At 40.3% G+C, this 26,352-nt stretch overlaps 1 protein-coding gene across 1 annotated transcript in view; it reads right to left on the bottom strand.

Annotated features, from left to right (window-relative positions):
• The window catches only part of LOC122792709 (cubilin-like), a 3,134,001-nt gene that overhangs the window by 1,440,209 nt on the left and 1,667,440 nt on the right, over positions 1 to 26,352 (bottom strand). Inside the window, exons 32-33 of the mRNA XM_044060295.1 lie at positions 25,397 to 25,553; positions 13,380 to 13,496 (exon numbers count right to left, since the gene is read on the bottom strand). Coding sequence (XP_043916230.1) covers positions 13,380 to 13,496; positions 25,397 to 25,553 — 274 coding nt within the window. The remainder of the gene's footprint in view (positions 1 to 13,379; positions 13,497 to 25,396; positions 25,554 to 26,352) is intronic.

The following is a 26,352-nucleotide window of genomic DNA, read 5'->3' as shown; positions in this document are numbered from 1 at the left end:
AGAAAATGAAAATAATGGTTCAGGAACAATGATAAAATACTTAAAAGAGTCAACAAAGGCAAAAAAAGACCCAAAAAAGTTAGTGGTGGAGAAAATAGAGAAGGAATTACTCTGCAGTGCACTCAGTGGTGTCGCATTATTTTTTGTTTTGGGTCCACAGGAGATCTGTTTACAAGAATGCTGGAGAACATTTTTTTTAATTTAAAGTCAGAAGACTATCAGAAATGTTATCACCTTTTATAAGGAATATATCATTAACATAAAATATTGTATATAATTCAAGCAGCTCAAAAGAATATATATATCTGTGTGTGTTGCATGTATTTGTAGTCAGAGAGACTGAGAAGATGATCAGGTGAAGAACAGAACTCTCAGGGATCCTGGTATATATGGGGAAACAGATATGACAGAACAATGTGAAAAAGTACCTGAATCTGTCTTTCCAAGGAAGAGTTTAAGAACTGTTACAGGGTTCAATTGAGAAGTTAGTTTGAGACAGATGAGAGAAGAGGAGAGACTCGTTTATATGATGAAAGACTTACTTAAGGCCAACACAAACTATATATGTTAGTAGTTTCTTAGCCATGTCTACATGGCTATGATCAGTTGCATAAAGCAGAACAATGGAAAATTAAAAGCATGGCTGAATCCGTCCTGCAAATGGCAGAGAAAAAGAAGTTATGTCTTGCCATGGTAAGATGTGGTCTGATGAAGTTAACACTTGCTTAACGAAAGCGCTCACATTTTATTTGTTTTTCTTGTGGATTTTTATCATTAAATACACCTTTGGTTTATCATCACTTGAGTGATTTGTGCCTGTGAAACTCTGCCTGCCAACATTTTTATTTATTTTTATTTATTTACCATAAAGTTCCATCTGTGTTGTTCATCTTCTTTCATTCATCACTGATGGGGTTCATTTCTGAGCCCTCGGAACTGAGTTGGCCTATTACCAAGCTCGCATCAGCCAAAAAGCTCTCGAGCTAAGTCTCTACCTAGAATGCCCTTCTTCCTGTTACCTCAGATCGTGTTTGCTAAGAAAGGAAGTAAAGCCAAGGCCATTTCTACGCAAGTACCCTAGTACACCAGTTAGACCCAAAGCATCCCCCCAGGAGCCTTTGGAGGGGGAAAGAGGGTGGGAAGTGATGAATGAAAGAAGATGAACACCACAGATGGAACGTTATGGTAAGACATAACTTCTTTATCTGATGTTGTTAATCTTCTTTCCATTCATCACTGATGGGACAGAATCCCAAGCTACCTTGAGGTGCATGGGTGGCCCTTTTGGAAGAACATTTCTGAGTACCATTGAGTCAAAGGCAGCTCTCCCCCTGGAGACCAGGTCCAATTTATAATGATTGATAAAGGTATGAGGCTTAGCCCAGGTATCTGCTGCACAGATGTTATCCATGGATGCCCTGGAATGGAATGCTATAGAAGTTGCCATAGATCTAGTGGAGTGAGCTTTAACTTTTGGCATGAATTCATTATGGAGGGAATAGATGACAAGTATGCAGTCCCATAGCCATCTTGATAATGTAACTTTGGAAACAGCTTCTCCCATTTTGGGTCCCAAAAAGGAGATGAAACGCTGTTCAGATTTACAGATAGGTTTGGTCCTGTCTAGGTAAAATCTTAATTGTCTATGTACATCTAAGGTGTGAAGACAATACTCTCCTCTATTGTAACATTCAGAAAAAACACTGGTAGATCAATGGACTGGTTAATAGAGAATTCAGAAACAACTTTGGGAAGAAAAGATGGGTTCATCCGAAGTGACACTCTGTCTTTATGAAAAACCAGATAGGCCCTCTTGATACACAATGCCTGTAGCTCCGAAACTCTTTCTGGAAGAGGTAATGGCTACCAGGAACAAATATTTCCAAGACAAAAAGTTTAGGTCACACTTAGCCGCAGGGTCAAAGGGCTTTTGAGTCAAAGAATGAAGGATAAAGTGAGGTTCCATGGTTCTACGGGCTGCCTGAGAGGTGGCCTGAGATGAGAGGTCCCTTTGAGGAAAGCCTTGCAGAGGTGTAAAGAGGTAAGAGAGGTGCTATCTATACCATTGTGGAAACTGGAAATTGCCACTAGATGCACTCATACTGTTGAGGCAGAGGCCAGAATGATGTCTGAAACAGGTGAGGAGAGATTAGCCTGCCTGGTGACTAGCGGAAGTGGAGAAGCCAAGCTGTCAGCTTGAGAGTGGACATGTTCAGGTGACTCAACCCTTGGGGGTGAGTGATCAGATCTGGTAGAGTGTCCAGAATCCATGGCAGGTTTACTAGGTGAGGCCGAAGAAAGGGGAACCAAACTTGTCGAGGCCAGAATGGGGCAATGAGGATCACCTTGCATCTCAACCAAAGAGCTTTCTTTAGAAATTGTAGGATCAGAGGAATGGGAGGATAGGCATAGAGAAGTCCCGTGGGCCAATCATGGATCAGAGCATCCCTCGGTGACTCTCCCTCTGGGGGAAGTAGGGCAAAGTTGCTGCTGCACTTGGTGTTTGATGGGGAGGAGAAAAGATCGCAGCAAGGCTGGGCCCAGTAGCTGAATATTACAGACGCCACCTCGGGGTTGAGGGACCACTCATGGGGCATGAGGATGCATCTGCTCAGTTTGTCTACAATCAAGTTGGAGCTCCCTGGGATATGCGTTGCTATCGGAAAGAGGTTGGAAGCTATCACCCACTGCCAAATTCTCATGGCTTCTCGACATCGGGGGTAGGACTTGGTTTCTCCTTGCTTGTTGATGTACCAGACCACTGACATACTGTCTGATTGAATTGCAATTGTCCCGGAGTGGAGAGCTGAATGGAATGCCTGCAACACTAACAGCTAATCCCAGACATAATATGAGAGAAACCAGTTATCAAAAAACTGGTTGTTCCATGCATCCTAATATCTATAATAGGTTAGGAAGACCTAGCCAGAAGAATAACAATAAAGAATACTCAGCCAGTGAAAAAGGATTCCTCTCAATCCACTAGGATGGGGGACAGAGGGAGGGACGCAAGAAAGAAGGCGAGATGAAGACAACTAACATGGAACATTATGGTAGGTACATAACTTCTTAATGTTAAGTTGTCTATCGCCTTCATTCTTGCTGTTTGGGACAGTGTCCCTAGCACCTAACATCCTGGGTGGCTCAGTGGAACAGACTCTTCAGAACAGTGGAACCAAAGTCAGCTCTGCTCCGGGAGACCATATCCACCTTGTGATGAGAAATAAAGGTATGAGGGTTTGCCCTCGTGGCAGCTGCACAGATGGAATCCATGGGCAACCTAGACTGAAAAGCTACAGAGGTGGCTAATGCCCTAGTAGAATGACCTTTCGGTTTAGTTGGTAACTCTTTATTCCGTAACTGATAAATAAATGTTATAGTGTGGGACAACCATCTGGCATAAGAAAGGAATAATTGGTCTGACTTTCTTATTTCTTTAGTTCTATGTAGGTGAAAACACAATTGTCTGTGAACGTCCAATTGGTGAAGCTTGTACTCTGCCTTGTTGCTATGACTGGGGAAGAACACAGGGAGATCTATAGATTGATTTAAATTATTTTCTGAGCAGACTTTAGGAAGAAATGAAGGATTAGTCCGAAGAGAAACTCTGTCCTTGTGAAACACCAGGTAAGGAGGACAAACACATAGTGTTTGAAGTTCTGAGACACGCCTAGCTGAAGTGATAGCAACCAGAAAGAGTGTCTTCCAAGACAGAAACTTGATGGAGCAGGATGCTGCCAGTCCAAAAGGAGGCAGAATTAAGGAAGTTAGGACTAAATTAAAGTCCCATGGAGGAGGGGGAATCTCTCACTGGAGGTCTAAGAAGACATGTTCCTCTCAAAAAAGCTTTACAGAGCTTATGAGACATGATGTTAGAATTTTGCAAACCGATATGAAAATTATAAATGGCTGCTAATTGTACCCTAATCGTAGCGGAAGCAGCCCCGGAGTGAAAAAGTTGGGCTAGAAATTCAAGAATTTCGTGGACTGGGGCTGAGAAGGGATCCACATTCCTAGACTCTGCCCAATAAGAAAAACGTTTCCATTTGCAAGCATAAGTTTTTCTCATTGTAGACTTATGTGAGGAAACGATAATCTCACGGACTGCTGGGGAAATGCTGGGAAGCCTCGCTAAGGTTGGAAGTAGAGCAACCAAGCTGTGAGCTGGAGAGTTTGGAGGGATTGATGCAACCCGCCTGACTGATGAATCAGGAGATCTGGAATCGGGTCCAGAGTCCAGGGCTGATCAAGAAGGTAGGGGTGCAGGAACGGGAACCATATCTGTCGAGGCCAGTAGGGGGCAATGAGGATCATTTTGCAACCCAACGATTTTGCTTTCTGTATGAGTTTCAGTATCAGGGGGAAATGGAGGAAAGGCATAAAGAAGTCTCTGAGGCCAATCGTGGACTAGAGCATCTCTGGGTATGTGACCTGTAAGCGGAAGAAGGGAGAAGTAGTTGCTGCATTTGCTGTTGAAAGGGGTGGCAAAAAAATCGCAGCAAGGCTGTCCCCATTTACAGAAGATAAGATCCGCAACTTCCTGATTCAGAGACCACTCATGAGGCATGAGGATAGCTCTGCTGAGCCTGTCCGCTATGACGTTGGATCTCCCAGGGATGTGCGTCTCAATCAGAAAACATTGGGAGGAAATCGCCCACTGCCACAGTCTGAGTGCTTCTCGACACAGGGGGTAGGATCTAGTTCCACCCTGCTTGTTGATATACCACACCACTGACATGTTGTCTGTTTGATTTGCAATGGTCCTGGAAGGAAGAGAGTCTTGAAGGGCTTGCAATGCTAGGAGCACGGCTCTTATATCTAGGACATTTATGTGCAGATGGTACTCGTGAGGTTGCCAAGTGCCTTGGACTGTCCTGCCCCGATAATGCCCTCCACCACCCTACCAGGGAGGTGTCTGTAGTCACTGTGGCTACAGGAGGGGGCTGTATGAAAGATCTGCCCTGAGTCACTAGTGGGGAGACCATCCACCAAGAAAGGTGCCTTTTGCATGCCTCCGTAATCAGGATCATGTGAGACATGGGTAGCTCCTGGAATGACCACTGCATGAAAAGAAGCCACTGAAGAATTCTCATGTGGAAATGCACTAACAGAAGTAGAAGAATGGCAGCTGCCATGGAGCCCAGAGTTTGAAGGACATATCTGACTTGGATCCTTTTGCTCTTCATTACTATTTGCACTTGTTGACAAATTGTGGGCACTCTTTACAGTGGTAACCTTGAGAATATTTCCCTTGTGTTTAATTCTGCTCCTATGTAAGTGATAGACTGACAGAGCAACAAGGCAGATTTTTCAAAATTTATTGTAATACCTAGCTGGGTGCAAGATGTGATTGTATAATCCCGCCCTTGTAAGAGTTGATGCCTGGTGGTAGCAGTGAGGAGCCAGTCATCTAGATATGGAAACACCTGGAATTTTTGACGTCTCAGGTGAGCCATGACCACTGCCATACATTTGGTGAACACCCTGGGGGCTGTGGTGAGACCAAAGGACAGAGCACTGAACTGATAATGACTGGCCCCCACCCGAAACCAAAGAAATCTCCTGGAGCATTTGTCCATCTTGATATGGTAGTACGCATCCTGAAGATCTATCGAGCACATCCAATTGTCCTGACCCAGGAAGGGTAGAATGGACTGTAGCGTGATCATATGAAACTTTGTTCTTTGTACAGATTTGTTTAGTCTGCTGAGATCCAGAATTGGTCACCAGTCCCCTGTCGTTTTTGGTACTAAAAAGAATCTTGAGTAAGTTCCAGATCCATGCTGGTCTGCGGGGACTTCCTGAATGGCTCTTTTTTTCTAGTAGTTTTGAAACTTCTATTACTGCTTGCTCTTTCAGATTGGGTGGAACATCTGGAAGGGCCTTTTTTGACTGTAAGGGGGGGGGTGTTGATGGAAAGGAATTTTGTAACCTCTGGATATAATGGATAGTACCCATCTGTCTCTTGTTAAATTTTGCCAGGCTTTTGGGTACAGCGAAAGTCTTCCCCCGACTGCCTCCAGAGGTGAGCAGCCGGGCAACCCTTCAGGGATGCTGGAAGGGCTTGTCAGAAAAGGATTCTCTGTTGCCCTGGTTCTGCAGACCCCCTCTGCCATGAGGGCGCCGTCTATTATTGTTGTTTCCCCCTCTGCCTCGGAGGAAAAATCACCACGTGTGTCAGGCAAGGCTCCCTGAGATTTGCAGAACCACATCTTCCCACTCTTCTGACCCTTGGGATAAGGTCTAGAGGGAGTGGAAAAATGTACTCCCATGGCAGAGAGAGTCTTGCCTTCTTGCTCACACCTAGTCAATGTGTCTTTTCACCTGTGACCCAAAGATAAAGGAGCCATCAAAGGAGGTATTGGTGAAGGATGCTCGAAAGGGTTCCGCAAAGTGACACAGCCGCATCCAAGCATGCCTCCTGAGGGCCACACCCGTGCATAGGAAATGAGCTTTATGGAGGAGTTAACTACAGAATTAAGAGTCGCTAGCTGGGAAGCTACTTTGGCTTGTACTCCCTCAGATGTAGGATCTTGAAGGGTAACTCCAAGCTTTTTAAAGAGATCCCTTTGAAGGCGAATAAAATGACATAGATAGTTCAGGGACCTCATGGAGAAGGTCGCTGAAGCAAACATTCACTTTCCTTACCTGTCCATCATCCTAGACTCCTTGTTAGGGGGATGAACAGATGAAGAGGTCTCTGCTAACTCTTTCTTGGTGGCTGCCACTACCACCATAGCATCAACGGGCACACCTTTAGAAAGGAATTGCTTATCCTGGGGGGCTGTAATAAATTTACCAGGTCTCCTCGGAGTTGGTTCCACTGTGTCCTGAGCTGACCAAGCCTTTTGAGCCACTACAGACATAAGTGGGTCAAAAGGAGGAGAAACCCAGGAGGTGGAAGGTCGGGAACCAAAAGCGTCCAGGAATACAGACTCATCCTCGGTAGGGGCTAGGGAAATCCAGTTCCCTCTCTGCCTAAGCATTTCAAGGATGTCCAAAAAGGAAACATCTTCAGAAGGGGATCTCGGGGATCCTTCCGATTCATCTAAGTCTGTATCAGAAGTGACAGACTCAGGGGAGTCAACGTACTTCCTCTTGCACTTCTTCTTCTTCTGAGGGGGCTCTTCTGAGTGATCAGGGGAGGCCTCGGAAGTAGAGGAAACACCCAATGGAGTGTTCTGGGGCATCGATTCCCTAGGCTTGGGGTCTGGAGGAGGAGCATAGGTTGGCACAGACACTAAGGGGGACGGAGCCGGTGGGGCTGGCAGTGGAGCTGTCTCGGGGGACAGCACACTCCGCATGACCTCAAAGGCTTCCCTGCCTCGAGGCAGAGAAAGCTCTGGTTCTGAAGAAATAGGAATCTTTCTCCACGCCAAGGGGGACAGCTCCGAGGCCGACGTTGGAGCCGAGCTCACCTGCGCCGATGCTCTGAGAGGTAGAACGGGGTCGGACAAGGATCCAATGCTACTTGCCCTCTCGGAGCTGATGAGGGAGCCCTGGCATCCAGATTCCTTGATCAAAGAAACTATTGAGGTAATCGGAGCCGAAGTCGGAACCGAAGGAGAGATGGTTATCAGAGCCAATGGTTCCACTACTTGAACCCCTACGAACTCCGGCTCTGAACTCAATGGAGTCGGAGGAGGAACAGAACAAGAGGTGGATGGAGCCAATACCTGTTGAGGAGGGCTAGACAATAATTTTGCTAGGCATGTGATTTAAGCAACCTACTTACTACTCTCTCCACATCATGATCCAGCAGCCTAGAGGATCGAGAGGAGTGTGATGAATGGTGGCTATGTTCACTTTGCAATAATGGAGACTGAGAAGCCAAATGAACTGACTCTAATTAAGGGGACCTCAGCCTCTTATGGCTCCGAGATGACTCCGAAACATCCAATGGAGCCGATGGAGGGGTTGTCTTGTCAGTGGCAGCCGGAACCGACATACTCGGTAAATCGTGTACAGGAGTCGGCTCCAAAGGTGGAGCCGACGGTTTCATGGATTTTGGGGATTTCACTGGCTGGGAACTCTTTGCCGGTGAGTCCTGAGGCTTTAACAGACCCCTAAGGATAAATTTGTTCTTACGTTCCTGCAGGACTCTTGGACTAAAGGCATGGCAAATAGAACAAGAGTCCTGCAGGTGAACAGCACCCAAACAATAAACGCAGCTAGTGTGCCCATCTGTCAGGGACATTTTCTGACAGCATGAGTCACACTTTTTAAAGACAGATACTTTAGCTTCCTTAGACATGACCCAACTACAAAAAACTAAGTACCACAAGGTAAACACAGACAGACAAAGAAGTTCTACTCTAAACAAGTAAACCTATAAATATATAACTTCTGTCTCTCTTTTTTTTTTTTTAACGATAGCAAAAAAGGAAAGGAAAGCCTCTAAGTTAAACGGCTATCCTAGGGAGAGGGGGAGAGAGGAGAACTCTCTAACTTAAATGAGTTCTAAATAAAAGGGAAACTGAAAAGAACGAAGTACTTCAACAACACGTACAGAATAAAACTAAGAACAGTAAAATATCTATTAGTTTAAAGGGTCTAAGAGAATATTTTTACACAAAAAATTGAAACATACAAGCCTGAACCAGAAAACGACACACCTCGCAGCTGAAGCAGCAAACAAGATCTGGGTAGCTGTCGCTAGGCATCACGGGATAAGGGGTAGCCTCGAGCCAGTAAACAGCTCGCGAGCTATTGAAGATGGCCGAGTCGGCTCCGATCCCAAACAGCAAGAATGAAGGCGAGATAGACAACTTAACATCATCTGTTCTGTCATCTAGTCTGTCATCTCTGAAGTTCTGATTGTGATGTCCCTCCTCTGGGCCAGTAATGAAGGAGCCTCAATCCTCACCGCTGACACCGTGGGGGAAGTTCACTTAGAAAAAAGATAGATACATACAGTATTTTCAGATGCAGCTCTCTGCACCAAGCACAATTTCCCTTAAGAGCACACAGGGAGCACATTCCAGACCTGGGGCTGGGTTTTCCTCTCCAGGCTCCAAATAAGATTTCACCTTTCTGTCTGCAGAAATCAGTGTTCTGTTTCCCTGTTCCAAGTTCCTGACACACACACACACACACACACACACACACACACACACACACACACACACACACACACACACACACACGCACACACACACACATGCTTTGAAATCTAATTTTCACATGCACACACACCTGGAAAAGGATGGCACAGATGTATCTGCTATACCACCTTCACCCAGACTATAAGGTAGATTCACTGCCACCAGCCAGCTACTTTAAGGCTCTTACCAGGGTACCCAATTACTCTTAGTAAAATTAATATTATACAAATGGTAATGGTAACTAAGCAGCAAGACTTTCGGGATCATGAAGCCCACAGTGCCACCAAATAAATGTAATTACTCTCAAGGATTAAAATATTTTCTAAAAGACCAGCAACAATGAAAGGTTTAGATATATTTAATAATAAATAATACAATTGAAAACATAAAAATACTGAATATCTATTTACAGTAAACACCAGTGTTTCAGTTCACAGAAAATATAGAAAATGACACAGATGGAAAGACTCATACAGATACAGAAAAAACAGTATTTAACTTATCTCACTATATTTTCTAACTAACTGAAGAATTACTGTTCCCTAGCTAAGTTACTTACAAAAGCAAGGCAAGATGAAATGGGTTAGTGGTCTTTGTTGTCATGTTCCCAAAAACAGAGTGCTGAGTGTCTGTATCACATCTCTCACTAATATTTAAATACAATTTTAGTGCTGGCTATAAAATGACATCACATCTGGTCACCTGATTCTGTGGTTCCCACACTACCCCCCTGACTAGAAGCTGAACCAGGATCTAGCACAGATGTGTCACAATACACACCTAGGACTTTGCTAAGGCATCTGGAGACTGTAAAACAATTCCAATACTTTCATCCTTCCTGTAGAGACTAACTAGTCATTCTCTGGCACCCCAGGGTAGCAATTAGTTTACCATTAAGGACAATAGGAGCCCAGGCCATTCCCAGACATTGTGTCTCTGGCTGCATTCAGGCCTGTGAGATAAAATCTTTATGGCCTAAACCAATTACTTTAGTTTCTGGCTATGTTTCTTAAGGTAAGCTGAGTTGATCTTAATCCCTTCCATTCCAGCATCCTCTGTTAACGTATATATATTTCCTCAGTTAAAACAGTACAGTCTGATATAAATGTATATTTCTTTTCTGTCCAGCAAGACCCACTGTTGATACATTTTCAACACAAGCAACTTTACAAATACATTTTTAACACAAGCATCTGTACAATTCAATTTGATATACAAATGACATAAAATTCTTTACAAAACTCCAGCTAGCTATACTGGCATATGTTACACATGCACTGCCCTACTCTCTCTGGCATTGCTGGCACTACCTCACATCATCACACTGAAAATGACTATCAGTAAATGAGTTGAGAAGATCAGTCTGCATTCAGATATAGAACTAATTGTGGGTGAGATTACAGCAGTCCAAGTCTGCAAATTGCAGCCATTTTGTTATGTTCACTCCACAGTTAAATATGAGTCCAGACCATGATGTTCTCATGCATGCTACTTGCCAGGACAGGTTCTCTCTCACCTGTAGCTCTGAAAAAGACAAGGTAGGTTTTAAAAATAGACATATTTCAAGAAATCTGTTTGCAGATAATCTCTGGGTGACAATGGGGGTTAGGAAAAAAGGGAGCCAAGGCAGAAAAATGTAGAGAATGAGCAATAATGAGCCTAGAGAGGAGACTTTGACAGCTTTCCACATCAATATAACAATTTCAGCAGAAAGCACCACCTAAGTACTTTTACTGCTTTTTAAAATAAGAGGCAACAAGTATAATGGACAAAAAAGACAGTGATAATAGGTGTGTACTGGCTTGGTGCACTTTGTGAGGGTGAAAGCTTTGGTGTAGTATGAAGTCTCAATGGAACTGAAAAGACAAGAAATTTGAAGAGTGAAACACTGGCAGTGTGGATCTGTACAGGATAGGAAGGGAGTAAAAGAGACAGCTGAATATTTAAAGGATGGTAGCTAGCTTATTTATTTATTTATTTATTTATTTATTTTAATTTTGCATTTGTTAATTTTGAACTGGGCTGGTCCCCAGACCCTTTCAGCTATAACCCAGGTACAATGGGCAAATACAAAGGACAAATACATGTATTTCTTAAAGCAAATTAAATACAAAGTATTGTGTGTTATAAACATTTCAAATACATACAACGAAGCAAACTGAGGTCAGAGCTTCCCTAAAAAAAGTTGCTAGCAGAAGTTGCTAGTAAATCTAGTTTGACTCCGTGTGATGAATTAATAGAGTCTGGAACTCCTCTGTTTCACAAATGAGGCCTTGGAAGCAGAGTAAGAACGCACCTCTGTACAAAGAAGACTGATGTAAAACACAACTCATTACACATGCAGGGTAACACACTGTCATAGTATTTCATGCTTTCCTGCAGTTTCCTCTTAAGATAGTACCAACAGTATTGTTTTTCCTACTGGCTCATTTTATGGCCATAAACTTCATCACAAAGCTATGCAATTACTTAAGACCACACTGCAAGGAGTTACCAAAGGAGTTTCAGCTATATTCTCATCCACACAGCAGTTTCATGGGTTATGTGCATCCAATGTTTATAGAAACTAGTATTAGTTAATACACAGTTACTAGGCCTGTGGTCAAGAAGACCATTGAGGAGCCTAGCCCAGTCCAGTTTTCTGATTGTCATAGAATTGGCAGGCTTGAATGACCAACCTTTTGGTTTAAAACTCATTCCCTCCAGTACAGCTCTTTTGAGTGTGTACCTTTAACTCCCAGTGGGTGTGGCTTGAGCCTTTAAAAAACGGAGTTATCACCTTACAGTTCTAACAAATACTCATTGACAGAGATCAAATATCAATACCATTGTGTTTGCCATCATGTATGCTTCAAGCTAAAATATTGTGATACCTTGTAGCATGGCTTTGGAATTATTAATGCAAGTATGAACAAGAAATATCTGATGCCTAGAGGCACAGTAGAAGGTGACTGCAGAAACGCCTGGAGGCGCACTTGGCTCTAACATGTTAAGAATTCTTAATATCAGTGTCCAGTGATGATTAGTGAGAAACTGGAGAAAGTCTCCATTCTTCAATATATTCCTGTACAGCCATGTGCCAAACAATGACCACAGCTGGGAACAGCCATGCCAGTGGGTCATGGGAGACTACAAGAGTCTTATCACATTTGTGTTTCCACAAAACTTTTAATAGGCTGGTTAGGTTTGACAGACATAATAAGATTACTTCAGAAAAGAGTGACTTCCTTCATATATAATGCAAATCACAGAATTAAAAGTATACATTCAAAGCAAATACGTTAAAGTGCTGTAGGAGTATGTGTGTGTGTGTGTGTGTGTGTGTGTGTGTGTGTGTGTGTGTGTACACTGCTGTGGGGGGCTCATCAGCAATTCTAAGTGTGATCGTATTGAATACTCTGATCACTGTCCTTTTTTAATGTCTATAAAATTATTCCATTTTTTTAACCCCTAAGTCAAAACAAATTCCTCAGTCCTAAAACAGGGACTACGATTTCCTCTACACTACACTTGATACAACACAGGCACAACCATACTGTGCACGTGGAATGTATATTCCTGATAATCTTACGTTTGTAGCACACAGCTGCCCTTTTTACAGGGTATTTTCACTTTTACATTAACCTGTTCTACTATGCTTCCCAAAATGTGTGTTTAGTGATAAAACAGTATGAAATATTTGCTCAGCATGTTAGAGAGTGGACATCTACATATTTTCTGAGAACTTTGTGATTAAGAACTGCTGTGTAATATACACAAACAGAAACAATGTAAGTATTGCAAGTAATTTATCAGATATACCTTCTGCACCCTCATGCATTACTATCTAGTATATAGAGAATCAAAATGGAACATGAAGCCTGCTGAAGGTAGACTATGCTCTGTGAAAATCTAACATCAAACAAATATTGTCATGATTACCCATTACAATATCTCACATGTAGCACCATCATATTATTAAAATTCAACAAACAAGGTTTAGAGAGAAATTTCTTGAGATTTGAGGCACAATTTTAACATTTGTTCTTGTAATCCAAGCTCCTATAGATATATATATATATATATATATATATATATATATATATATATATATATATATATATATACACATGTCCACCAATTGGAAGAAACTGATACTATTCATACAAATAAAGAAATGCTTTTCTGTCTCCACACAAACAGGATGAGCTGCTTAATAAAAGCAAAAATTAAACAAATTCATTCTTTGTGTAGATGATGATAATTATTTTATTTTTTTGTGACAAGTATACTTACATGGTTCCTGGGCCATAATAATCCATGTGCAGTTTGCATTGTTTGGATAGTTGCTAGGATACAAAGGTGTGGAAATAGCACCTCCTAGGTCATCAGTGGTAATGAAGCTGCCACAAGCTAAAATAACAAAAAAGTTAATAAGAGACTTGAAACATCAATGTCCAATATAAGAACATGTGCAGCTTCTTACCTACACAAAATGTTAAAGCCCATTTAACAATGTGTTCTTTCTTTCTTTAATTTCATTTTGCCCTGAATTGAAATTTTAGTTCCAAAAATGGTCCACAAGACCCCTTAAGCTTTATTCTAATTCTCTAAATATGAGCACATGGCTAGAAGCACCATTAATGTGGTGTCACTAGTTATGGAAGATGAAACAGCATGCACATGGTATGAAGCTTAGCAAGTCATTGACTTCCTTGGGGTTATTGAGGCACCTGAATATATGCCTCTGCATATTCTGGACATGTTTGGTTAAAACTAAAATCAGTCCAATCTCACTGCTGGCCCTTGGTCAGCAGAGATCTTAGTCTGCATAAGATAGTCTGTTAGTGAAAGTTAGCATGCAAACGTGTGTTTTGTGTGTGTGTGTGTGTGTGTGTGTGTGTGTGTGTGTGTGTGTGTGTGTGTGTGTGTGTGTGTTTTGTGTGTGTGTGTGTGTGTGTGTATGTGTATTGTGCGTGTGTGTGTGTGTGTGTGTGTGTGTGTGTGTGTGTGTGTGTGTGTGTGTGTGTGTGGGTGTGTAATTGTTGTGTGTGTGTGTCTGTGTGTCTGTGTGTCCCAAAAGTCTATTGCTGAAGTCATGCATACAATGTATACTGTACTAAATCATTTTACATTTAGATTCACATGATCACTGTTGTAGAAATGACTTCAAGCAGGTTAAGTTCATCAAAATGAAAAATCAATACTGCGCTGCTGCCCCACTCCTTCAAGGGTATGTCATCTATTCCATTCATTACTCAAATATCTTTCATTTCAACAGTTAGTCACTACATTGGCAGATAATTCCCAGCACCCTCTTAGAAAAATTTCTCTCATTAGATTCAGGTCTTTCTTTGCAACCACTATTTGGTTTCCTCTATCCTTACATTCCTACACACTCTTCATATGTCTTTTGAAATCATTGTCACCCACCCTAACATTCACACTAAACAATTCCAACATATCTGAGCCATCCTCATACTTACGATAAGACATTCCTATTACCCGGGATACCTGAATACCATCCCCACACTTTATATTCAAATGATCTTACCTTGATGTGCTTTCAGAAATGGGACACCATACTCCAAATGCAGCCTCTCCAACATCTTGTACAGGGGCAATAAAACTTTTTGCAGTATGATGGATACCAGATAGTTAATCCTAGCTAGTACATTTTATTAAAAGTCAGATATAAAGCATATTTAATTAGTTTCCATCCCAAAGTACTTCTGAGTTCCTCCTCTCATCACTGATGGCCTGCTGTCTATCTAATGTGCATTATGAAGGTTCTCAACTACATTGCTATTGCTACTGCTACTGCTTCCATTCCCCTTCATGTTTGGATGTCTTATTAAAGTTGTTAAACCTCATAAGCTGCTTAGACTTTTCATATTCAGTACTTAATGCATTCATGTTTTGTGATGATGACTACATGATTATAGAACTGCAACATTTGCATCCGTCTGAGGAAGAAGAAGAAATAGAAAGGAAGATGGCAAATGTAAGTACTTTGCACTTGATGTCAAACCCCAACTCTGGGAGAATACTGAGAGTGAATGGAGCTGTTGTTTTTGTTAATCACAAGTGAAGACAGGAAAATGGTCCACAACAAACTCCGGAGTCCTAACAAGCCTAGTGAAAACTCATTGAGGCAGCTGGTAAGCTTATTGCAAAATCATTTTAGTGTTAAATCTACTAAGATACTAACGATATAGAAATTACAGTTTCATCCTATAAAGCCTAGAGAGTATGTGGTTGACCTGAGAAAACCTAGATTGTGTTATGGAAAGTCATTATGGGAGGTGCTGTATGTGGAATGAATGATGAACATATCTGAGGGTATCACTGTCAAGGATGCTGGGTGGGCAGACTAATGTGACGAGGGACATGATTTTTCTGAGCTATGATACAGAATCAGAATTGCCTAGATATGCTCATGCCTTGCTTTGTCTAATTATGGTGGCTGCCAAAAAAGCAATTACTAGAAAATGGAAATCATAATCTAAACCAACTATACTAGAAGTAGTGAATATAGTAACAGAGATAAAACAAATGGAATTGAGATCTTTAGAAAAGGGTAGGAGCAAACTACATAGGAAAAAAATGGGAATTGTGGGAACAATACATATAGGAGAAGAATGAGGTTTAAAAGAAGGCAGGACTTAAATGAGCTTTGTAATGTTTGACTGAAAATGATTGGGTAGATTATAAGTAATGTATAACGTTTACAACTGGAAGTGTGTCAGTATGGTTTGTGATGTAAAATGCTTGCAACTAGTATTGTGCCTGTATGGTTTGTTTTCATTTATATAACTGCATGATTGCCTATGTCATAAGTGAGGGTTTAGTAAAGATGTTTTTGTTAAAAAAGGTAGGAATTGAATAATTTATGCAATTTTGCTTAGGTTATATGATATATAGCAATATATGAGTATAATATTTGTATAAGTGAAGTTATTAATACAGTTCGATTATAAATGTAAATTTTCTTATGTCAGAAGTGATATTTCAATAAAGGTGTTTAAAAAAACAAACATATCTGAGGGTATAACCTCACACTTGTAAATGCCTTAAATATTGTTTTACAAGTGGAACCAGCAACTAAAAATGTGCTCTACAGTTAAAAAATCCATAGCAGCATACTGCAGTACAGAACATGGTTCTCAAACGTGTAGAATGGAGCAAAACTTAATCCAGTTACAAATGTCTTGATAAGAAAGATAACAGCTTCTCATTGTAAACTTAAACAAAACTGGCAGGCTTTTATATACAAAGCAAAAGCCTGTAAAGCTAACAAAAAAGAGAAAAAAGTTTGTGTTAGAGCTGAAAAGAACTTAAGTACAGAACACTCACATAACACTCTTACTGAGAAAGAAGGTACAGACCGTGTACATCAATTATTTTATATACATATGGTGCAAAGCTTATATCTGTAAATGGTTGGTCCTTTCATAGAAAACATTAAAAAAGAAAACTCATCTGTGAACTCTTAAGTAGATAATAGAACTCCTGTGACTATTATGACAGAACAGAAGTTAACACAGATTTTCGACCAGCTGGGCTTTTATTGAAATGCTGTACAGTAAAGTATATAAATACTGAGAACTGCTGATGAGAAAGATACATATAAAGAACAAAAAGAAATGGAACTGGCATGTTTGTCAAGAGCCAACATGCCAAGTAGGGTAACTCACTGATAGTTGCTCACATTTTCAGTGTTGATACAATCTTTGTGTTAGTATATTTAAAGAGGTGTACAGGTGAAACCACATCCCTGACAGGGAGCCTACAAAATGCTTGAGCTGCATTAATTGAACATACACACATTTACATTTGATAAGCTCTTCAATGTATCAAGCTGGCTCTCAATGAGCTAGGCCACAACTGAAAGAAATAATAACTTTGATGGCAGTGAAAGGTATTAGTTCCATTTTGTCAGTAGAATAAGGCTATACAGCATTCAGTTAATCTTGGGAAAAATAAAGCATGCACATAGTGAAAGGGAAGTGCAAAACATGGAAGTTATGTACTTACTATAACACTGGATCCTTTTCGTCTTAGTCCATTTGATAAGACTACTGGAACATGAGCAGCGATCTGGTTTTCTGCTAGTGCTCCTTGCCTTAATCTCCTTCAGAAAATCTTCCATGACTACCTTGTGCTCCCTTTACCCTAAGTCTGAGTTTACTGACCAAGCCCCAACAGGATCTGGAGGACAATAGCATCCAGTTATGAATGGGGACAGACAACAGGGCTTCAAGTTAGTGTTTTATCCAGCTTCCTGGAGATAGACTCAGAGGAGTCCAGTTTCCGCCATGCGCCCTTTGCTGACAAATCTATAAGATGGTTAGTACAGGGAACAATCCTGAAGGTAGAGGGTGCAGAATGGCAAGCGTCAAATAACACCTCTTCATCTTCGAGGGGGGGGGGGGGTCAGTGGGCTAAGAGCTCCTCTGGCATATTAATTAAAGGATATCACCACAAAGCAGATTGAGAGAAACCTTCTTGATCTTCCTAATCAGTGTCAGAAGTTAATGACTCTGTAAGAGAGTCAACGTGCCTACTTTTGCATGTCTTTTCCTATGAATATTCAGTGGTGGCCAGTCCGAATACCCAGAGGAGTCAGAATGAACCAGTGTGGGTTCTTTGAGATGTTCTGCTCTGCTTTTCCCAGAGACATCTGAAAAGCAGGCTGAAGGACCAACTGCAGAGTGCCAGGAGCTGGAGCCAATATTGGTGGAGGTTCTGTATGTGTTCTACAAGTAGAGGCAATCATCTCCTCTGTAGGTTCAAAAGCAAACCCCAAATCTGTCAGCAATGGAGATGCCCAACACAGTGCAGTGTCTGTCCCCATCAAAGTGAACATAAATGGCACTAATGAAGGAAGCTCTGAAGTTGACAATCTGGATGGTAGGAAGATGACGACTGAATCTATTGCACTGAATGCCAAAGACTTCAATACTGGGAACCACATCAAATGAGTTGATGCAGAGGAAAGTATGAAGCTAAAGGTCTCAGCATCGAGTAAGTTCGATGAGTAAGTGTCAATGCCAAGGTGGAGGCAGCAGTTGTCACTGATCACACAGGCTTTGACTGAATTCTCAGCTCCAAAACCACTGTTGCCATAACTGGGACTAGGGAAGGGGCTAAGAACAGTGATTGTTGGCCAACCCAATCTGCTCTTGAACTTGAGGGGGATAGGCAACCCATCTCAATTTGAGCCTTCAAAAAGCCTATATCATTCAATCCCAATTTACATCTGTTGTACTACTGAAGGATCTATCAGACTGAAGGATGGAAGAAAGTAAATGAAGAGGGTCTATATTAGAACACCGAACATTTGAAATGTCGGGTGTTCTAATATCGAACCTCTTTCAGCGCATGCTGAAAATATCAAAGTAACAGGAAACCGAATTCTTTCCTAGGGAAAGAATTTGGTTGTCTGTTTCTGTTGCTTTGGTATTTTCAGTGCTCTGGTGGAAAGTTACAGGTCGGGTTTAGGTAAGTGTGCGATTGTGTGGACGTGTGGGTTAGGGCGGGTTAGGTGAGTTAGGGTTAGGGCGCGGGTCAGGTAAGTGTGCGATTGTGTGGATGTGTGGGTTAGGGCGGGTTAGGTGAGTTAGGGTTAGGGCGCGGGTGAGGTGACTGTGCGATAGTGATGGACCTTAGGGTTAGGGTTTGGGTTACAGTAAGTGGATAATTAGTGGTGTTTGTATAGTTTAGTGTAGGGTTAGGTGTTAGAGTTTAGGTGTATGTGTGTGGATTGCTGTTTGTTTGGTGTGCTTGTGTTGTGTGTATGTGTTTTGGAACAGCAAAATTTTTCCCTAGGAAAAAATTTGTTGTTCCGAATGTTCAATGTTTTGTTTTTCATTTGCTAGGGTTCAATATTAGAACACTCGACATTTTGAATGTTCGGTGTTCTAATATAGACCCGATGAAGATCATGAGGCCAAAAAGCAGGATAACTCCCTTTTTGAGTGTCTGACTAAAGACATTCCTGGAGACCTGTCCTGTACCACAACAGAATCTAAATTAGTCAGAGCTGGAGGAAATGTGCATGCACCTAGAACAGTGCCTAAGGTGGAATTACCAAGTTCTGCTATGGGATCTTCAGAGTCAAAGATGGGTCCACTTCTTCAAATTTCCTTTTTCTAGAATTATTTTCCTTTTCTTTCTGTTTTGCTAGCTTGTCAGAAGTATACTTGAGTCAGTAGGCATAAACCCCTTTAGTAGGAGCTTGTTTCAACATCTTAATAGGGAACAAGGCCAAAAGTCCATGTGTATGGCACAATCCGCTGAAAGATGGCCCAGACCAAGGTATACCACATGGAGACTGCGGCTGTTCTGGGGTGGGATTTTTGTGGTTACACTGGCTGCATTTCTTAAAGTCCTTGTAAAAAAAAAAAAAAAAAAAAAAAAAAAAAAAAAAAATTTAGGTGCAACAACCTGAACACAGAAGCAGTTATAGCCCAAAAAGTCAACAATAAAGTATAACAAAAAAATTCTAATTTAATAACTATTCGAAATATTCTAAATATATAACTATGAAAATGTCTAAATATATAACAGAAGGAATAAAGAGAAGAGAAGAGAAGTTAGGAACTGAGAAAACTATTTTAAACAAACATTTGAGAAAAATAAACAAGGGACTTGCAAAAATCCTAAAAGGAGTCTAACAAGAGAAAAGTTACTAAATATAGTAAAGAAAATAAATGATTGAAATTAGTGCAGTACTTAGCTGAGAACAGGAAAGGTGCAAATAAATCTGATCATTAATAGTGGCAAATAGGATCAGAGGGCAGAGAGAGAGAACAGGGGGATCATGGGAGATTTTCTGAAGGAGCTTGAGGTTAAGGAATACTAGAAGAAGGCCGGATTGTGGCTCATGTCCCATTTGTCAGATAGGGAGGACTGAACGAAATAGAAATGTTTATTGAAATATGAATGTATTTAAAGAAAAAATAGGTAAATTAAAATAAAATACAGCTAATACTCATGTTTTAGTGATGTCAAACCTATATTTTTCAGATCCATCTCATTTCCTTATCATATGTGTATCACAGCAGGAGAGGAAATAAACAGACTTTTACAAAAGAAAATTATTACTCATGAATGGGCTGATCCTATAATCCTATAATGAAACCTAATGGTTACAGTTAGTATATATGACTGAGATGGTACAAGGGGGCTTTACACATGTGTGTTAACCCTAACACTGCCCCTACCCCAACCCCAACCCTACACATTGCCAAAAAAACCCTCTCTCTAACAGCACCATTATACAACATGATCTGACATGCTCCGTGCATAATCAGATAGGCAGGCACAACACTAAAACTATCCCCTTAACAAACACTTACTCTACCTCTGACCTCTAAACACTTGCATGCACACTCCAATCCCTAATAGCACCTCAGTAAGTTCTACAGGACACATTTACACATGTGACACACAAACATACACATATACACACAAATACACACACATCACTAAAACTACCCCTCTCCCTTGCCCTTACTCTATCCCTAACCAGCAAACACTCGCAGACTAACTCCCACACCTATAACCAAACCAATTACCTGGTTCAGAAAACGTAATCAGCAACAGTAACATTCACTAAATCACATGTTCAGTGAAAACACTATACACTATATGCGTGAGTGTGTGTGTCTATATATATTTTACATACTCCTATTTCTTCTATTTTTCTCTATCTTGTACCTGCATTTTACTATAGACACAAACAAAATGATTGCACCTAACTAGTTCTTTCCTACTGCTACTATTCAGGTGAACTGAAGATAAAGAATGTAAATGTTTCTGTTTGTGTACCATTTACTCTGTACTGTACTAGTCTGCACTTTTCTGATTTTTAGAAGCTATTTGCAATCTCATGTTTTTCTCTGTTTTGTAATTTTTGCTTAAATCTTGCAAATTTTGTCTAAATAGCTATGCCTTTGTCTATGTAGCTATGCATTTGAGTGTCTGTATTTGTGGAGCTTTTTTCCCCCGGGTCTCCACTGAAAAAGGGCTTCGACCCAGCTGGACTAACCTAGTTAACAAATGTCAAATAAATAAATAAATAAATATATATATATATATATATATATATATATATATATATATATATATATATATATGTGTGTGTGTGTGTGTGTGTGTGTGTGTGTGTGTGTGTGTGTACACCTATAAACCATGGATTAATGTGAGTATGTATGACCAACAGTATCAGGAGTATGACTGTAGACCAACAGCTTCAAAAATAACAAATATATACAATGGTACAAAAAAGCAGATATGCTGCTCTGCCTTACAAAGCTGAATGATGCCATCACCTTTACAAGGTGGATATCTGCTTAAATCTTGATTCTTATAAAAGGTTGCTCAGATATATCCCATGCTCACCTGCTGTGCACACAGGCACAATAATACAAACAAATCTCCTCCCTCATTAACATAGTGATATCACTGCCCTTCTGCAATTTGGGATGCACCTGGCACAGGATCTCTTTATTATGATATTGTGTATATTATGGCTGTTCCATAGACATAGCCAGAGAGGCTGAAATGCTCATGATTTACCCATGGTCATTGGTGTATTGTAACCGCAGTTAGGCTATGACCCAGTGGCACCATCCATCTGTACCCAGCAGCATAAAGTAGATGTACGTTATTTATGCAGTAGACCTCAGAAAGATTATGCAGGAGTAGTCCACAGAAAGAGGTACAGTGGTCCTTCCATTGCAAGCTGTGGTATTCACTGCCTCCTTATAGCAGTGCAAATTCATAACCTGAATACCTAAGGTGTACATTATTAGATTTCCATCAACTTCCTAATATGTTTCACACAGCATGAATGACCACACACTCACACAGTTATGTCTGCTTACATTGCCTTGAACTTAACATTGTATTTAATGTTTCCTTTACATAGTTAGATAAAGGTATGTGATAGGGAAAGGTATCTAAGGATTGTTTTAGTTAATCAGATCACTGCAGATTTGATTCACTTGCACACGTGCTAAAGCATATTATGCCTAGCATGTATGGTTATGCCATGTGGTTCAGCTAGCCACTATATGTGATCTGTACTGTGGGGTCCCTGTCTATAAACTGCATTGTATTCTGAACCAGGGCCCATATTCACTGCTCACAAGTCACATATATGGCTACATGATGCTTGTGAATACCCTGAAATATATCTATATATGCATATTTATAGCTACATCCATTTATATTTCTGCATATTTAAGTGTGTTACAGTAATCAATTTAAATTAATCTAAACTCTATAATCAGCATGTCATAGGCTTTCTATGTCAAAATAGTAGTTTTGTCCATATTCAAAAACAGTTTTAATAATTGCAACTATTTAGTCCATAGAATCATGATTAACATTCCATACATCTCTGTTCTTTAATGGTTTTCCAAACCTAGAGTATTAAGTAGAACTTTAACTTTGAACCTTTGATCATCACTTTAAGACATTTCTTCATGTATTACAGCTTTACATGGAAACATGATTCAAGGAGTATCTTTCAGCAATACATGGCTATCAATATGTCACAATGTGTGACTGTGGATGTCAGGAAATCCTTTTATTTAGCTCAGCTAATTGCCAAAGGAATATCATCAAAGTCTAAGGAGATAACCACTCCATTATACTCAGCATCGATCAGGCCACTTACTGAGTACAGTTTCTCTTTTGGAATGTATCTTGCTAAACATATCAAACAATTAGCAAGACTCCAAAGGTTCATAAACAAAAATATCAAAGGTCTAATGTCCCTCAACTACCAGGAGAGGATGGAAGCTCTGTCTCTTTATTCAGTGTCTTATAAACTTTGAGGAGGGATCTCTGTCTCACATATCTCACCAATGAAGATCCCACTGTCTTGGACTTCCTGTTTCACCGCAAGTCCAATATATTAACCAATACTAGAACCAGGAACCTAAATCTTGACCAACAGATATGTACACCATGGTGGAGGGACAGGTTTAGAACCCAGTGCCTCATAAACCTCTGGAATAAACTTCATCTGCATGACAAGCATTGCAGCTCACTATCTTCCTTTAACCATAAGTTAGATGACTGGATGGGTACCGACTGGTATGGCTCTCTTAGGGAAACGCTGTGTGTCCTTAGGAAAGGTACTGGTGTGGTGTGAATGGTCATAAGACTCAGTGGCCTTGGAATATCTATGAAGATATGTGTATACCTTTCCTTCCATTTACACTGATCAACTTTTATTGCACTGACACGTGCAGTATGCATCATCAATATCTCTGATGTTCTGAGGGGATTGAGTATGATTCTCCTGCTGCTTTTTTGCGACTGCATTAGCTAATTTAAAATCTTGTTAATGAAACATTTAAATCATACACTTAGAATCCTAGCTCCTCTGCCAAACAGATATGTGTGGGTCTTTTTAGGACTTACTCATCAAAGAATATTAAGTCAATTACCTCTTGATTAAATTAACTTCCCCAGATTTACTTTCTAGGGGTATCTCTGAACACATAGTAGAGGAGGCTACCAGTATGTTTTCTCTTTTATAGCTAACTCAGAGGTTGCAATATTGCAGGGCAGGTTATAACATAACACTCAGTTGCATGTTATAAATGAATAGTCTTATACTAAATTAGTACTCAATGGATTATTTTATTTTATTTATTTATTTTTAATTTGTTAACCGGGAAAGTCCGACTTGGAACGAAGCCAATACGGAGGCCCAGGGAGAAATGCTCCAGATACATATCTTTGCAATATGGGAGGAAACTGAAGTACCCAGAGGAAACCCACACAAATGCAGGGAGGGCATGCAGACTCCACACAGAAGGCACCCCAGCCAAGAATCAAACTGGAGAACCTCTTTCTGTGAGGCAAAAATGCTACCACTGCACCACTGCGCCGTCCATACTAAAATGCTAAAGATTAAATGATACCTCTGAAACAGATGGAAAGCATCGTCCCCACCAACTGGACACCTAGTTCCCAATAAAACTAAACTTAATGTAATTTTGTACCACACATTGAACCCAATGGCACACACCACCTTAATGTCAGCTATACTACTGACAGACAGCACTCTGCAGAATGCTAGTGTATGTGCTGTTCGTTTAAAGCCATTCCCGCAAAATCAGAACTCTCAATCTGTATTATACCTATATCTTTTGCAGCTAGTTATTGAGTATACCCACTGTCATAGTCCCAAAAATGCATTTCTTGTTACTCCAAGCCAACACACAGGACAGGAAATTAACCTTTGTCTTTCTCTCTCCTCAGTCTGCCATCCTATCAATGGAATCCAGAATCAGTAACAGTTTCCTTCTCCATTCTGGTCCCATGTCACTCTGCTGCTTGACTTTTCTGTGCAGATTCCAAATAACTATTTTAGTCTCCATAGTTGCTGCCTTCATACAGGAACCGGTTAGTTCTGTGACAAAATAAGAATTATGGAGAAACAGAACTGAATGGATGTGGCTTTATTTTACCAGCCTCCCCCAACGCTCCATCTTGCTTGAACCAGCTGTGGTATAACTGGTCCTCATTTCATGCAATCTTTTAGGCAATGCTGGCGGATTCCTGTGTCCATGAGGGGAGCTGCATTCATCCTTTCATAACTCAAGAAGATGCCTGTAGATGGAGTATCCCTGTATTCTTCATTTTGTCTCCTGGACCACTCTTACCAGCTGATAATTCTTTCAAAGGTTCATTTTTTGCATCATGTAGCTTTGATGTAACTGTGATTGATCAGACAGTGGCAAACTGTCTAAAAAGCTAGTAAATATAAACGGGGTGAATTCCTTTCTGGTTCAGCCAAATGATATAACATAAAAATGCAGGCAGTTTTGTACTTCATTTTCAACTTCTGAGTAAATATGCAAGGCAAAGTTCTGTCGAAGGCATAACAAGCTGTTTTAAAGATTTTTCATTTGTACTGATTAGATAAAAGTTTTTAAGCACATGAAGGCAGCACCCATATGTATGATGGCAATTAGAGTAGGGGGACCGCACTAATCTCTTCATGACAAGGCAACGCTTGGTAATATTGGTATTGTGTTTGCGGGTTTAAACTCCATAACAGATATTGTCTCATTAATTCTAATGCATGATAAATGTCAGGTGTAAAAACATACAGATTTTCAGTTGGATTACTTAAAAAAAAATAAAATTTGATAGGACATCAAAAAGCAGAAGCTAAGTAGATTCTTTTTTTTTGTTATTAATAGTAAAGCTTGCAAATGCCTAAAGAACATAAAAGAAGTTACAGAACATATAAGTATGGTGACACTTTGATGAGCACTTGCCTTCAGAAAACCGAGCACTAAATCCTCTGTGTTGTACACTGTTGTCAGAACGGAAGCGTACAAAGATCTGGTGCATTGTGGATGTGATGGGTGCTGGGAGCTGGCCTCCACACAGTTTGCTGAGGAGAGGAGCATTTTCATCTGGTCCATCGTGTACCTATTTAAAAAAAACATTGTCAGAATAAGTAATGGCATATTCAAATTACTAAAATTAGTTGGAATAATTTCTCATTTTTAGATGGAGTCATGGAAAAACGCGAGCGTGCACACACACACACACACACACACACACAAACACACACACACACACACACACACACACACACACACACACACACACAATCTCACACCCCTATTATAATATGGGAAGAAAATGTTATTTGATGAATATAGTGCTTTACCTACATAATGATAAACTTTGTTATAAGTAATGAAAATTTCAGTGTCCCACCTGGATTTCGAAATGGTTGAGTAAACAAAAAGCACTTTAGGAAGACCTGTTATCTTCTACACAATAGCAAAGATGCTAACAACTGAGTGCAAGCCATAATGAATAAATGTTTTGTAACTATTCTTTGTGTCAGTAGTAGCGTCCAATCCCCTCTTTTTTAATCATCTTGATTAAATCATCACATTTTAAATGGTAACGTGAGTTTATAAACATTAACAAAAATGAAAAAAAAACATAATTTACATTCTTATTGTCATGCAGTATACACATATTTCTTTGTGTAACAATTTTCATTCATTCTGGCATTACATAAACTACTCATGTCCTGCCTTCCCTTAAACCTCACTACTCTTTCTGAACATTATTATGCATGTATTGTTTCCAAAAATGTAATTTATTTCTATGAAATTTGTTCCTCCTCTTTTCTTAAGATCCCACCTCCAGATATATTACCTGCTTTACAATACTGAATACTTTAGTTATATTAATTGCTGTTTTTGGAAGC

This window comes from Protopterus annectens, chromosome 2.part0 (genome assembly GCF_019279795.1).
Source record: "Protopterus annectens isolate FY-2018-M chromosome 2.part0, PAN1.0, whole genome shotgun sequence".
NCBI lineage: Eukaryota > Metazoa > Chordata > Ceratodontiformes > Protopteridae > Protopterus > Protopterus annectens.
Note: the sequence above shows the minus strand (reverse complement) of the source record. Positions and strands in the feature narration are given on the sequence as shown.